Source organism: Eleutherodactylus coqui, chromosome 5 (assembly GCF_035609145.1).
Source record: "Eleutherodactylus coqui strain aEleCoq1 chromosome 5, aEleCoq1.hap1, whole genome shotgun sequence".
NCBI classification, from domain to species: Eukaryota; Metazoa; Chordata; class Amphibia; order Anura; family Eleutherodactylidae; genus Eleutherodactylus; species Eleutherodactylus coqui.
The window spans coordinates 234,687,919-234,703,992 of NC_089841.1; the positions used below are offsets into that span (position 1 = coordinate 234,687,919).

At 42.2% G+C, this 16,074-nt stretch overlaps 1 protein-coding gene across 3 annotated transcripts in view; it reads right to left on the reverse strand.

Moving 5' to 3' along the window:
- Positions 1 to 16,074, reverse strand: part of ADAMTSL1 (ADAMTS like 1) — a 669,103-nt gene that overhangs the window by 142,747 nt on the left and 510,282 nt on the right. For all 3 annotated transcript variants that reach the window (XM_066604352.1, XM_066604351.1, XM_066604354.1), the window contains one exon: positions 13,837 to 13,963. In XM_066604352.1, coding sequence (XP_066460449.1) covers positions 13,837 to 13,963 — 127 coding nt within the window. The remainder of the gene's footprint in view (positions 1 to 13,836; positions 13,964 to 16,074) is intronic.

A 16,074-nucleotide genomic window follows, 5' to 3' on the forward strand; every position in this document is an offset into this window, starting at 1 on the left:
TAGGAGATACGTGAAACACAGGGTAATTGTGCAGGGAAAGAACACATCTTGAACTTATTGGACATATGAGCCATTTCAATGACTGGGGGCATCATTGCGTTTTTTTTTTTTTACACGGCAAATTCGCAGGCCTTGCATGCGCAAAAACTAGCAAAATATACGTGCACAAAAAAGTAGCGTTCGTTCTTTACATACGTGCGCAAATACGCTTATGCTCGTGCAAAGTCGGCCTTAAGCCATTCACCTTTGTCAGCTGGACAAGGGCAGGCCAGGTTCTGAATCTCTGGATATGAACAAGTTTTCATTCACTGAAAGCAAACTGTGATCTTTAACACGACAAGCAACTGACACACTAAACTAATGATAAAGCTGCAACACTTTCCACTAAGTTTAGTTTCTAATAAGGCTGGACAAGCCCTCGTTTTCTTGTCCGCTGGCAGCGCGCTGCACGTATCTCCGAGATGTAACTTGTAATCATATAAGGAAATAGTCTAATTAAAAGCATCTTTAAGGAAAATAGTCTGCCAGTGAAAGGTCAGAAGAGTCCTGAAATAGAAAATGCTTCTACTTCCCCCATCTACATGCATGCCTGCTTTCTACACAAGGCTCCCCTAAGATTCCTTCCACTTCCGAGCTCTTTCTCCATCTTACACTCACAGCTTTCAGGCTCCTTGCATTTGTCTTAAATTAGAGGCACATAAAATAACTGTCCGCAAGGTTTACATTAGATACAGCGTGAAAAAGAAGTACAAGGTTTATATCTTCCGGTGTTGGGTCAAGTCAAGCATGAAGAAATAAATGAAAAAGTAGTTTCCCTGTAAAATAGCAAAACAACAGCCCAATCCCATATTTACTTCATAAATAAGATGTTCTCTGCGGGATCCCATCCAAGACGAGTCAGCATTCCGCTAGAAAAGAGTCGATTCATGCCAGTATGGCGCTAGTAAGACTTTATATACACTTTCTCACACTCTCGGCGGTCAACAATCTCATCCCATTTACACTTCTTGACTGCAAGCTTATTCATCAAATCTGGGTATTTTAAGAAAAGTTACGGCATTTTCAGATAAATTACATGATGTAATCAAACAATAAAAATGCTGTCAATATAAAGTATAAAGAGTAGAGATGAGCGAGCACGCTCGGATAAAGCAGTAACTCGGGGGGGGGCAATCGGGGGGGAGAGTTAGAGAGATCTCTCTTTATCCCCCACTAAAACCCGCCGCCCCCCACTCACCTCCGCCGCCCCCCAAGCCTGCTCGGACCAGTAAGCAGTTACTCGAGAAGAGCGATGCTTGCCTGAGTTACTGCTTTATCCGAGCGTCTCTACTAAAGACATATTGAGGATTCTGAAGGCGCAACTTGCATCATTTGAGAAAGTGGAAATTAATATACTGGTTAAATATGTTAAACCGGTTTCACATCTGTGATGGAACGTCAGGCTGGAGGTTCCATTACACATCCTGCTGAAAATACCGGAAGAAACAGTGCTAAATGAAGGGCGGAAAGCGGGCGGACCCCATTATAGTCAGTGGGGTCCATCCGGCCCTGTTCAGTTTTGGCCAGAGACGGAACCATTCGACCGCAGGGATACTCCTTTCCTGCTCCCCGAACGGAGCAGGAGAAAGGAATCCCCAGTGCAGATATGAAACCACCTTTACTGCGCCAACAATTTCTAGAATACGGTTAATTTAACGAGTATAATTATTAGCATAACTAACATATTGTATTTAACAATTACGACTGTTGCGAGATTTTGGGTGTGCTGTGACACCCAACCGCCCATTCCCCTTTTATCCTTCTGTACCCCCCTAAAATTTATAAATAAAGAATTTATATAATACAGGAATGATTCTGCAGTCATATTCTCCTTATTGCACATTAGATGGTCTGATGATATTGATACATCGTAAAGGGCTTATCTCACTGCTACAAGTGAGGGTATATTACTAGGATATGCCATCCCTTCCTGATCGGGGGGGATCTGACCACTACAACCCCTTTCTGATCCTCAAGAAGATAGTTAAAGCGCTGCAGCCCCCGTAAAGTTTTTTCCTGCTCAGCAGTGTTCCCCACTTTCACTCTTTATCCTGGCGATCATCAGGGGTCCCAAAGGTTAGGGTGCTTTTAGCCGGAACGAGGGACATAGCTATAGGGGGTGTAGGGGGAGCAGTTGCTTCCGGGCCCTGGCGCCTTAGGGAGCTCAAAGATCCCTCCATCACATAAGACGACACTGGTGTTATAAACAGCACATAGTAGGTAAGGGCTTTGTTATAGATTTTGCATCGGGGCCCAAGAGCTTTTAGTTACGTCTCTGCGGAATGATTATTGTTGAAAAATCGTTCAAACGAGCGAAAGTGAACGATTTCGTCTAAATGTGAGCCAACAACTGAATGACAAACGAGAATCCTTGCTTTTTATTCATTGTTCATCGTTGGCTCTTATCGTATGGTTTAGGCAGCGCTCGTCCCTCTCAGAGCGAACGAGCTGGCCATGACGTCACCCGCTCATTCAAACGAGAATCGGCTCATCTAAAAGGACCCTAAGACACTGTCCTATCATAAGCTCGTGGTATATCATACTGATATGTTATAACGTTATGAGATAAGGAAAGGATAAACAGATAAAACACCAAATTTAAACCTAAAATGTGTCCATAGTACAAAGCTGTAGATGCTCTGTGTGCCGCCATACTGAGCCCCATATGGCACTATGTACACACACTCTGATGGGTCATGCCATGTTTTTCTATCAGCTTCATATGGAATCAGACAGAACAAAACCTCTGCACACCCCTGAATGGAATTCGAGGCATAAGTAGAGCTCTGTAGAAGTCTATGGGTGCCGTATCCTGGAGAGCTGAACAACTACGTTCATGAACTCTAGAAAGAAATTATAACAGTGATCCAAACATTTCCTCTATAGCCACTGCTTGGATCATTACCATAATAAAACATAGTTAGGCCGAAAAAAAAAGTTCAGCCTATTTTCCCCCCCAATGTTGATCCAGAGGAAAGGCAAAAAAACCTCAATAAGGTAGAAGCCAATTTTGCCCATTTAAGGGGGAAAAAAATTCCTTCCCGCCTCCAATCTGGCAATCAGAATACTCCCCGGATCAACAACCCCTCTGAAGTAATCAGTGATATAACATGTAATATGGTGGGTCAGGAACGCTATCATTTCTCCTTAGAGAGAGCACCTATAAGGTGAGCGAGTGAGTGAGGAGACTTATAAGGCCGTTCATGCTCCTCTGGGTAATATGCAAATAAGGGAGGTGAAACAATACCTCTGCAGTGCCACCTATTAGAAGGCAGCATTCCTGCAAGTCAATGTTAGACTCTTTATACAAGCCTTGTAACAATGACTGGGCATTGAAAGCTGTTTTGGGGGTGTTTGTCCATCATCAGTGTGCATGTAATATTGTAACACTCAATAAAGGCATCCAGGCCCCTCTTATACTCTTTTATCGAGTTATTCGGATTTCTTTATCTTCTATTTTCTTATTTTTTTCTCTCTTCCCCCAGCCGGTGAGCCGCAGGCCATACTGAACTATAGGAGACTACATATTGAATTACTGCTGCACTGCAGAAAAGTGAAGCGCTAAAGCATTTAGTAAGTGGGTCATTCTGCGGTGTGATTAGAATACATGTCTGAGTACAATGTTTATTTGAAAATAATTAACTGAAAGCACTTGCTAATATGCACCATTTACACATAACCCGTGTTTATACTCGAGGTATTAAAATAGTTTACAATAGCCATCACACATTTGGCAACTGAACGTTGATTGCTGAGGAATTCTCTAGCAAACCGAATATCACAAATGGCAAATTAGGTTTTGTGCCGTAAGATGTGCTTCACATCCAACCGCTGTGTTTGAATTACAATGATGAATGATAAGCTTTGCTGCATATAAACAAATGTTCTCCAAGAGTATAGATGTCTTCCTGGCAAAGAATTTTCAATGATGTGTTAATTCAAAAACATATCCTACTGTCATCCTATTTATAACGAGGAATGAGGGCTGAGCATTTAAAGGGAGTTTCCAATCTAAAAAAAAGGCTCAAAAGAGCCTAAAATAGTAAAATAATAAACAGTGTAATATACCAACATTGCCAATTCTTCATTTCCCTGCCGCCAGTCTCTTTCAATGCCATGTTATGACCTGTTGTCCATAGTGATGACACAGCAAGGATTGACTATGGATGACAAGTCACAACACAACTCTCTAAAAAGAATCAATGGGGATGCGAACAAAGGAGCAGACATGGTGAAATCCAAGATGCCCCATCCTTCTTTCCTCCAACATCTGCCACTTAGGAAGAGTCAGCACAATTCCATACACAAGGGGTTAGTGAAATCCTCTGGTTTGGCCAACATTTCTATAATGCGCAGTGGCACATTTAAATATGTCCTCACTTCCTTTGACTAAGGCCTCCACCTATCCTCAGAGCTGTAGAAGTAGTTGAAGTGAGTCTGTCAGCTTGATCATACTATCCAAACTGCAGGCACCATGTTACAGAGCAGGAGGAGCTGAGCAGACTGATATATAGCTTTATGAGGGAAGATTCAATATAACTTGTATTTTATTCACTTATATCTCTGCACCTTCTGAGCTGAACAGTCCAATGGGTGGAGTTATCAGTGATTGACAGCTATCTGTGTATGACTGTTCATAGAGGTAACTATCAATCACTGATAGCTCCGCCCATTGGACTGTTCAGCTCAGAATGTGCAGAGATATTAATGAATAAAATACAAGTTCTACTGACTCTTCCCCCATAAAGCTATATATCAATCTGCTCAGCTACTCCCGCTCTATAACAGGATGTCTGCAGCTTGGACAGTATATTTGAGCTGACAGATTTCCCTTAGGTATCGCGGTTGCTGCATAGATTTTCTGCCCAGTGACATTCCTGATGACTGGATGCGCAGAGAACTACAACATAATCCCATTCACTTGAATGAGGTAGTGTTGAATTTCCTTGTAAAATATGTGACCAGAAGTGCCACTGTGTGGGGAAAAGGCCAAAAGAACCGCTATCCTATAACTTTGGGAATTGGGAGAATAAAACCCCACAGTCTAATGATACTGGATCTCATTGACTTCTAAGATAGGACTACTACTTTAAGGCCTCCTTCACACGGGCGACACAGTCGCGCGATTTTGTAGCGTTGCTACAATGCTACAAATCACATGTATGAGAAGCCCTTGCTTTCCTATGGGTTCCTTCACACGTGAGATGTTTTGTAGCATGCTACAAAATGATACACAAACCTCGCAGGTCCGGCGATATGCCCGCGACACGCGAGGTTTTGTAGCCCATGTTTCCTTATGGAGCCTTCCTCTCTATTGCATCGCATCGCACGGAAACCCGGTTTGCATGCGATGCGATGCAACTTTGACAGTAGTAAATGCTACTGTCAAAGCTATGATCTAAGCCCTAACTACCGGGAAAAAACCCCCCACATACATCACCTCTCCTGCGCTGTCAGCCCGGCCGCATCTTCTCCCCTGGTCCCAGCACTGATCTTCTTCTTCTCTTTTGGCCGGGGATTCAAAAATCTCCGCCTCCTGGAAGCGCTGGCTGTGATTGGCTGACCATTCTTTGAGCACTGGCTGTGATTGGATAAGTGTCAGCCAATCACAGCCAGCACTTCCAGCAGTCGGGGATTTTTCAATCCCCAGCCAGAAGATGAAGAAGAAGACCAGTGCCGGACCTGGGAAGAAGATGCAGTGGCACCCCAGACAGCGCGGAAGAGGTGATGTATACTTTTTTTTTCTCCTTTAGTTACAGTTTATTTTCGGGGTAGGGCTTATAATTCAAGTCCCCCCCCCCCTGAGAATCCTTACACGTGATGCTACAAAGTCGCGTGATTTTGTAGCGTCACATGCGACTTTGTAGCGCTACAAAATGGCGGTATTGCTGCGAGAAAACTAAGATATTGCATGCTGCAGCGATGCGATATCGCTGCGATTTTCTCGCAGTGATGCACTGTCGCCCATGTGAAGAAGGCCTTCGACAAATAAAACACAAACAGAAATGTTATCAATGCACACACTGGAGTGATCTCTGTCTTTAATCTACTTAGAAGGTTCTCATTACGTAAGAGATTTTAGAATCTTCCCCGAGAAATGTATTTCTTTTCATTTTTTTAAATGGACTAGAAAATGTATCTTGTAAACAGAAAACTCCAAAAAGCAGTTGGGTTCAATGATCCCAACATGCTAAACATGTGAGAGCGGGAGAGACTTCAGAAACCAATCCAAGACTGTCTGAACAGCTGTGAACAATGAATTTAACACTTCTAATTAAAATTCAAAGTTGCATAAGGAAATGCTACAGATGTAGCAGGATATTGGGAAATGATGCTTCCACTTTGAACTGCAAATTTGGTGGCCTTTACATGAAACCCTTCCACCGCCTCATGTTTATGTCAACATTTTAATTAAAAGTTGCACTCATTTGAGTTTCAATAAAATTTTCAAACAACACAAAGATGTATAAAGTAGCCACAGGATCTACTTATCCTCATCTCCTTATTTCCGTGACATGTACCATTTTGATGCTTGCTTTGCAGCAGTGGTCTATAGAACTCTGTGTCTTATTCATGACTTGGTTATACCCACAGCTCTTCTCCTGTTCTATTGACCATGTCCCACCACCTATTGACCGAGCACGGCACAAAGCTTCCTTCACTCCCCCTTACCGTTACATGGCCTCCTCCCTACCCTATTGCCAATCCTGCTGCCTGAGCCAATCATAATGCAGTATTACTGGGATGTCCTGTATCCTGCTTGTCCAGGTAGTGTTGGATTCTCCATTAGAGACATCCTAAATTCTTCTTCTCGAATCCTTTACTCCAAGAGGCAGTCTGAGGGATGAGATTCTGTTTGTGTTACAGAACCATTTTTGCAGGGCTAGACATAGGCAGATAGGCGAGCGACTCTCCCAAAGGAGGAGAAAAGCAGATTTAGTTGCACAAAACTTTTATGCAGGTGTGCAAAAAAATGTTGCAAAGTAAGAATGCTTTTAAAACAGAAGTGTTAATTGCTTTTTTTGTCAATTAACAAAATGCAAAATGAATGAACAGAGAAATCGAAATCAAATCAATAGTTGGTGTGACCACCCTTTGCTTTCAAAACAGCATCAATTCTTCTTGGTACACTTGCACATAGTTTTTGAACTCAGCAGGGAGGTTGTTCCAAACACCTTGGAGAACTAAGCACAAAACTTCTGTGGACGTAGTTTGCTCAAATCCTTCTGTCTCCTCATGTAACCCCAGACAGACTGGATGATGTTGAGATGATGGTTTGTCACCACAACATCACTTCCAGGACTCCTTGTTCTTCTTTATGCTGAACAAAGTTCTTAATGACATTGGCTGGATGTTTTAGGTCTTGTCCTGCTGCACAATACATTTGGAGCTAACCTGAGGTCACCCTGATGATATTTCATGATGGATAAGTATCTGCCTGTATTTCTCAGCGTTGAGGACACCATTAATCCTGACCAAATCCCCAAATCCATTGACTGAAATTCAGCCAAGACTTACAAGGAACCTCCGCCATGCTTCACTGTTTCCTGCAATTATTACTATATCGTTCTCCATTGGTGAACAAACTGCCCTTTGTTACATCCAGATATTCTCAATTTTGACTCGTCAGTCCGGAGCAGCTGCTGCCATTTCTCGACACCCCAATTTCTACATTTTCATACATAGTTGAGCCACTTGGACTTGTTTCTATGTCGAAGGTTTGGTTTTTGGCCAAAATTCTTCCATGAAGACCACTTCTGTCCAGACTTCTCCAAGCAATAGATGGCTGTGCCTGGGTCCCATTGGTTTCTGCCAGTTCTGAGCTGACGGCACTGATGAACATCTTCTGATTTCGAAGAGAAGTAAGCATGATGTGTCTTTCATCTACTGCACCGCGTGTCCTTGGCCGACCACTGTGTCTATGCTCCTAAACATTGGCCATTTCTTTGTGCTTTCTCAAAAGAGCTTGAGGAGCACATATTGAAACACCAATCTGCTTTAAATTTTTTGCCTGGGAGAGCCCTTTGCTGATGCCGTATAACTAGCTTGTGTCTTATTATTGTGTTTAGTATTGCCATGATGACCTGTGATGACCATGATGACCTTAGTATTGCTAGGATTGCCACCTGTGACATGAAACGGTCTTCCACAACCTCATCGTTATAGTGGAGTTTGGCTGTTCCTCACCCAAACTAAAGCCTTCTACACAACTGTCTATGTGCTTCAACCTACATATGAAAATGATGGTCATTACAAACTGTTTAGTATAATTGGCTAATTATACGCCTGACTATAATCCTATAAAATTCCCACATTTGTAAAAGTGCACCTAGAAGAACTGATGCAGTTTTGGAGGTAAAGGGCGGTCACACCAAATATTGAAATGGTTTAGATTTCTCTTTTGTTCATTGACTTTGCATTTTGTTCATTGACAAAAATAAACTATTAATACTTCTATTTTTGAAATTATTCTTACTTTGTAGCATTTTTTCACATCTGCCTAAAACTTTTGGAGAACGGTATAGTAATAATTGTAGAAAAGTGAAGCATAAATAAAGAAAAACAGTGAAGCAAGTTGGAGGTTCCTTGCAAGTCTGGGGCTGCAATTCAGCAACTGGATTTGGGGATTTGGTCAGGATTAATGGTGTCATTCATGCTGACAGACACAGATACTTAACCATCATGAAATACCATCAGGGTGACTTCTGTTGAGCTCCAAATGTATTCTGCAGCAGGACAACAACCCCAAACATATAGCCAATGTCATTAAGAACTTTTCAAAGTATTGTACGATCAATAATGTCCATCTTGGTGATGGCATGCGTAACTGAGCATATTAAGCAACTTAGACTGCTTCAATACATAGGCCTTTTTAAAAAATCTTTCATTGTGCTAATCTTAGTAGACTGCAGGAAGTGAAAATACAAAAGTAAAGAATCTTTTACCATATTGTCATCCCAAGCATGTAAAGGCCAGTATATCTGACCTCTGGAAATTTACCTCTGATCCAACATTATCTCCCTAGCTCCGTAAAGAGCTCCCCACATTGCTCTGGGATACTCAAGAGTCCTTTATCTTATCAAGGACTCCTTGGATTCTGTTCCAAAGCTCCGCCATGCACCGATCCCTACAAGGTAGTCCATATTAGCCCAGCCCCTCCCTTGACCTTCCCCCCTCCTTTTTTTCTCTCTCTCCTCCTACTCTTTCTCCACTTCCTATTTACTTTCTTGTTTCTCTATCGCTCTTGTTGGCTATAATAGGGTTGAGCTATTTTTGCGGCCTTGCCGAAATCATGTTTCACGCCGTAGCTGTTCCATGAGCTTGATAAGCAGACTATCCTCCACCAGCGGTCGCCCCTCCCCGCTTGTGTACCTCAGTTATGACTTTTCTTCAGTGATGCATAGCGGGGTAGGTGGGTGGGTTTAGTTATTATGAAATCAAAAGCAGATGTTGTTGGTTGTGCCCTGCCGCTCTTATTCTATATTGCCTCTCTGGTCATTGTCATGTCATTTTGTACTTCAGCTTATGGTTGCTCATTCATTTGTTTGTAAAATTTCAGAAATCGAGAATTAAAAAAAAAAAAAAAAAAAGCAGAACCATTTGTGTGTCTTTCCTACATCGTCTCTTCTTCTTTGGTACAGCGCTACGGACCAGATTACCTTTGCTTGCTTTTGACATTGTTTTCCCAGACAAACCCATAAATGTGAATGTTTTGTTGCCAAGAAATAAACACAAGAATTTTCCTGAAAAACCATCATCTTCTTAATGTATAGGTGATATCGGACTGGCTGTTCCTTCAAAACCTGATGTACCCATGGTCTATATGGAGAAGTGGGGAAAGGGTGCATTCACACGAGTGAACGTGACATCAGTCTAAGAAACTCGGACCAATATCACGCTTGTAACATTGCGATTCTGGATGCAAGCATGATGCGTCGTATCCATGTACTTGCGTTTTTACATGCGTTTTTCATGTGTGTGAAAAAAATCGCTTAAGTGCTTCCAATAGCAAATCCCATCGCACTCGCATGCAAATCAGATGGCATACAAGTAAGATTTTTTTTTAAAGGATTCCATAGGAAAGGATAATCATGGCCACATAACAGGAGAAGAGAAAACCACTGATTTGAATGGATTTCAGTGGTTTTGTTTTCACCAGCTCTTTTTTTGGCTGTTACTACTACAGCTACGAAAAGATAAGACAAGCCCTATCTTCTTCCCCGCAAGTAGTGAATACATCGTGCGGGAAAGATCGGACAGGATCTATTTCCCCGTTTGCTTGTTTTTCAAACTCGTGCGCTATGGCATGGAATTTAAATGGCTGGAGAAGAAGAAGAAATTTTGCTCATTCAGGCGCAACTATGCTCCGTACTGAGTGTAGTTGTGCCTACAGCCGTCTGAAGCCGCCCTCAAAGTGCAAATACATTGCACTGGAGGAGTGCACAATTGCGTATAGACCCGTGTGAAAGAATTGGCTGATTGGATCTGATCTGCCAATATGAAACAAAACTCAAATAACACAAAAGCGTATTCTAAATATATAATTACTGTATTTACTGATGTGTGATGTAAGTTCCATCCTCTATCTCCTAATATGTAATAATCACCCCGAATGATCCACCGAGGGTGACTAATTCCGGGGTTTATATTTTCTCTTTCAATGTAACCTTTTGTTTGCAGAGTGATTTAAGTTCCTTTGTAGTTCCAGTTACAAGGTAAAAAAAAGTAGTGGAAACAAAACAGCTAAAGAGAACTCTGAAGGTTCATGTAGCTGGAGCTCCGAGCGGGTCTGGAAAACATTTTCTGAGCGTCCTTCAATCAGGCTGGACTGGCTGTTTGTGAGCTAGTCAAGCATGAAACTGGCACACTGTATAGTCACAATTGCATCCCACAAATATTTACACTTTCAAAGAATTCTTTACAATTGCAGATAAAAAGGGAGGCAGACCCGGCCGTAGCCGAGAGTCCTGGGAAATGCTTGCACATATTAAATTCTCCCCTTTTTGGCTTGCATTTCTCAGGGTTTGTGGATGCGTAGCGCTGCCTGTTCTTCAGGATACAATCGGCGCTGGGACTCAAGTAGTAAAATATCAGCATTTATCAAAATGAGCAGCTAATTCGTGAAATAGTTCCCTTTTTTGTAGTGTATTATACAAGCAGGATATACATTATGGGAAATATGAAAGGACAACCGAAGTTCTCCATCTCCTACTTACAATTTTATTGCTCTTCTTTCGGATTGTTCCTGCTTTTATGGAAGCCAGAAGCAGCATGCATATTTTAGATTAGGTCACATCGATACTATGTAACATACAGACAAAACTAGGCAGATGATTGTTCGGCTTTGTTCACATTGGTATTTTGGTTTCCATTTTCCTGTTATGTTATAGAAGCAGCAAACCGCTGCAGAACTGACCCCATTGACTATAATGGGGTCCGACTGGTTTCCATTTGGCTGCCTGGTATTGTATAGGATGTAACAGTGCAGCATGCTGTGCTATTTTACCTGAAATCAGCAACAGAAGCTCCAAACTGAACCTCCAATACTGATGCAAACATGCCTGGTACTAGTGTGTAGTATGTCTCCACCGGAAGTATGGGTTAGACTGCCTCAGCTACAGGTAATGCCCAGGTCGCGCTCAAAAGCTTCCCATTGGCTCCCACACACACCTTTTCCGCACAGCCACACCCACCTCTAAGATCTTGACCTGAACCTCCTGAGCTCACTCAGGCCAGCATTTTCTCCGTGTCCATCCTGCCCTTCAGGGGCCAGCAGCAGTAGAAGCAGCTGCGTTCTGCATAGCATGCACAGAGCGTCCTCACTGCTAGCCGGGAGTTAACAATCAGAGATGGCGGAAGGAGAAGGGAGAGCTGTTGGCTGGGCAGGAGGAGACGCATGACAGAAGAGCCTCCTGTAACAACCACCTGCGGCGGCCAGAAATATTGGGGTGTCAGCCCCGAATGGAGGGAGCAGACATTACATATAGGCTACTAGTGGAGCATGTCTGGGCGTTACCTTATCTGAGGCAGCCCAACCCATACTACACTAGTACCAACAAGCCCTTACCTTGTAGCAGATCATTAGGAATCTGAGAAATTACAGAATTCTACTCACTAAGGGCTTAAACACATAGGTGTGGCAATCAGGACCGCATAACGGGATAAAACAAAAACATTGAAGGACGCATAACAGGAAAAAATCACGACCATGTGTTTAAGCCCTCAATATTAAAAATGTAAGGCTGCCTCCACATCTGCGCTGGAGCCTCCATTCGGAGGTTCCGTTGTAGATCCGGCATGAAAAAACAGAAGAAAAACGCTGCATGAGAGCTTTTTCTTCCTGTAAAATGCCAGGCAACTGAGTGGAAACGGAACAGAGCCCATCGACTACAGTGGGTCAATGAGGTCCGTTCGGCTCCATCATAAGACGGAGACGTCCGGCCAGCGATTCCCCTTTCCTGCTCCCCAAACGGAGCAGAAAACCAGAACCCCCGATGCAGATGTGTGGGAAGCCTAAAACAAGTACTTCTCTTATTACTATTTTTTGACATTTTGGAAAACTCCAGCCCTTTTTTTCCCTCCCGATACAACATAAAAGTAAAGCATTTCTTGTGTTTGAACACCTAAGCAAATGTTTGTAGGAAAGCAAACAGATGTGGGGTCCATAATAGAATGGGGTTTCTTGGAAAGATTTCTAGGAAAATACTTTCGGCTACACACACCTTAGATGGTTGTTATAGCTTTTCTTAGTCACACTTCAGCAAACCATAAGCTGCACTAGAGTGCAATTACAGCCAGATGGATTCACACTGCACCTCATAGTCTAATGGATAAAACACAACCCCTAGAAGAGTACAAACTGAAGTCTACCCAAGACACTATGAAATGGAGAAGCCGTTCCACCGTTGCAGTTTAGGTCACTTGTTAAGGGTTTCCGTGACGGCTAATAAGCAATAATGAAATGTGTACAATGCAAATAACAAGCTGTGTTCATCCTCCACGCTACATCGGTGGGACTTACTATGGACACAACCTGCCTACTTACTATCACCCAATAAGCAAACAAAGGTTGCAAGCCAGGGGACCTCATTACTGATAAATGCATCAGCTCTCCAGGTTTTGGGAAATCAACCTTGTTGGGCTAATCTTTTTCCATTCCGTTGGCATTTTGTGCCATAAATATACACAAAACAGGTAAGCTTGAAATCCTAGTGCATGCAATACAATATAAAAAGTATAAAAAGTGCCTAAAACCTACTGCAAATGTTGTGAAACACTGCAAGAACAATCACTGGTACAGAAATGATTATAAATCACAACACGTTTGGAGGTGTGACAATATCCTTAATTTATATATCCATTTGTATATAGGGTGGACAAAAATATGGAAACACCGTACGAAATGCATGCCTTAAATTACATGGGATTATAAATCCTATTTCAATAAGACAAGTAGAGACCGATTTTAAGTGGAGGTAATACGACACAGTTGCTGCCAGGCAGAAGTGAACATCTGCCTGAACAACAAGGTTCCATTAGTCAGGGGTTTGAGCCACTTAGCTGCTGTTACCAGCTGGCTTCTAAAACCAGCCAGAGCAGGGCAAGAGGTGAAGTAAACGCAAATTTGACGAGAAAGCTCTCAGCCAAGCAGCTCAGTGCTAATGATTAAATTCTCATGCATTTCGTATAGTGTTTCCATATTTTTGTCCACCCCCTGTAAGTCATTGCACAGCACATATAGCCATGTAGCTCTGGTCTTTTCATGATAAATCAACTTATATAGTAATGTTCACTTACATTTGTTTGCGGAGAGCTGCGATTTGTACTGCCCCCGAACCAACCGGCATGTTGATCCTTCTCCATTGCAAACTCCACAATTGTCCTCTTTCGCAGTGCTTCCTAGTTGGTGGTCACAGCCAACAATCTACCAAGAAAGACATGAATTAATGTCACCGTGCAGGTTGTTTTACACTCTTTTCAAGTATTGCCATGTTTTAAGCTATTGCCACCAGAGACCTGTAGACCGTGGCACAGGTCTACAAAGTCGCTTGCTTGACCCAGAAGGAATGTCTCTACTCAGTCTTGTTTAAAGGGCTGCATACAGTATGTAGTAAATGGTAGTGCCAGATCAAATAAAAAATACATACTCTAATTTTATGGGAAGTCACAGGTCCCCTTCACTGGCTTTCTGGGACATATTACCCTATGTGAAAGCAGCCCACAGTCAGAGAGAGAATGACTGGGAACACAAGGCTGATGCATTAAACACACATCTGTGCATTCGCAGTGGTCAATGAGTTCTGTTGTAATAACGGTTATGGCACCAGAGGTATCTAAAGTGGCTACTGGGGACTTTATACTGGTGTTAAACACTAGGACTTTTATAGCCTCAAAGGCTTAAAGAGGATTTCCACTTAAAATGTAAAAATGGCCTTATACTACTACATAAGAAAATAAAGTAGTGAGCAAAGTTTGGCCATAATATCTGCATTACTTACAGAGGTATTGGTAGTTTCCATTCAGTTGTAGGGGTCATTTTGTGAAATCAATAGCAGGTATTGTTTCCTTGCAGAAAGAATACCATAATAACATCACATTGGCTTTTAACTTCTTTACTACTGTGTTTCCCCGAAAATAAGACAGTGTCTTATATAAATTTTTGTTCAAAAAGGTTTAACTTTTTTACATGTATAGCTGCCTGGACACTATTTAAATTGACTTTTTTTTTAAATTAACTGTTAGCAGGGCTTAATTTTGGAGTAGGGCTTATATTTGAAGCATCCTCAAAAAGCCTGAAAAATCATTTTGCATCCTCAAAAATTCTGGAAAATCATGCTATGTCTTATTTTTAGGGTATGTCTTATTTTCAGGGAAACAGGGTAGATATAACCGATTTGTGCAAAACCCATTTGCTTTAAGCACTTTGACTCTTTTCTGTGCACAGTGCTTAGTTTCACATTTTTACTTCTGTACCTCATTACAAGCAAAACAGCAAAATTTGACAGGAAAGTGTTAATTGAATGTGGAAAGTATAGAATATGTAAGATAGAATCCAAAAATAAGAGGTAATATTTAACTACATAATTAGTTAAAACATTAAGCCACGTAAAGCAAATATAAGGAACGAGCACAAGACTGGTTGCGGACGTTGCGTGCTAGTGGCTGAATTTGTCTGCACCAGAATTCCATCACTATGTACCATGTTTCCCCAGAAATAAGACCCTGTCTTATTTAAATTCCTGCCCTAAAAGAGGCGTTAAGTCTTTTTTTCAGGGATGTCTTATACTTACCTAGCTAGCAGACTCAGCATGGGTCCCGCCCGCTGCTCGTTCCGGAGTTCTGACGCGCTTCTCACATTCCTCGGCCGCCCACAGAAGATCACTTCCTAGTTACAGGATTCTTAAATTCCGCATCTAGGAAGCGAGGGCTCTGATTGGTTCTCCATTGGCGCTGTTCAGCCAATTAATGCAGTGCTCGATGAACCAATCACAGCCATCGCATCGGTTCATCGAGCACTGCATTGATTGGTTCTCGAGCGCTGCTCAGCCAATCAGAGCCATCGCTTCCTGGAGATGGGATTTATGAATCCCGTAACAAGGCAGTAATCTTTTGTGAGCGGCCAAGGACTACTACCGTAGAAGCGCATCGGGGCTCCGGAGAGCAGCGAGAAGGACCTGGACAGAGCCTGCTAGGTAACATATTTCTTTTTTTTAATGTAATGTAGCTAGGGATTATTTTCAGGGTAGGGCTTGTATTTCAAGGCTCCCCAAAAACCCTGAAAATCAGGACAGGGCTTATTTTTAGTGTAGGTCTTATTTTTGGTGAAGCTGGGTACAATGTTACGATAGCGAATGCAGTTTTACAAAACCCCATTCAGTAGCAGCGGAAAACATTTGCCATTCACTAGCTGCGGATTCTAGTCCTGTTGCAGAAAATTAATTGCAGATTTCCTCCACTTCAATGCAATGATTGAAGTCTAGTGGCTAAATCTGCGCCAAATCTGCAACAAAATCATGTGCGAATTTCATTGTAGGT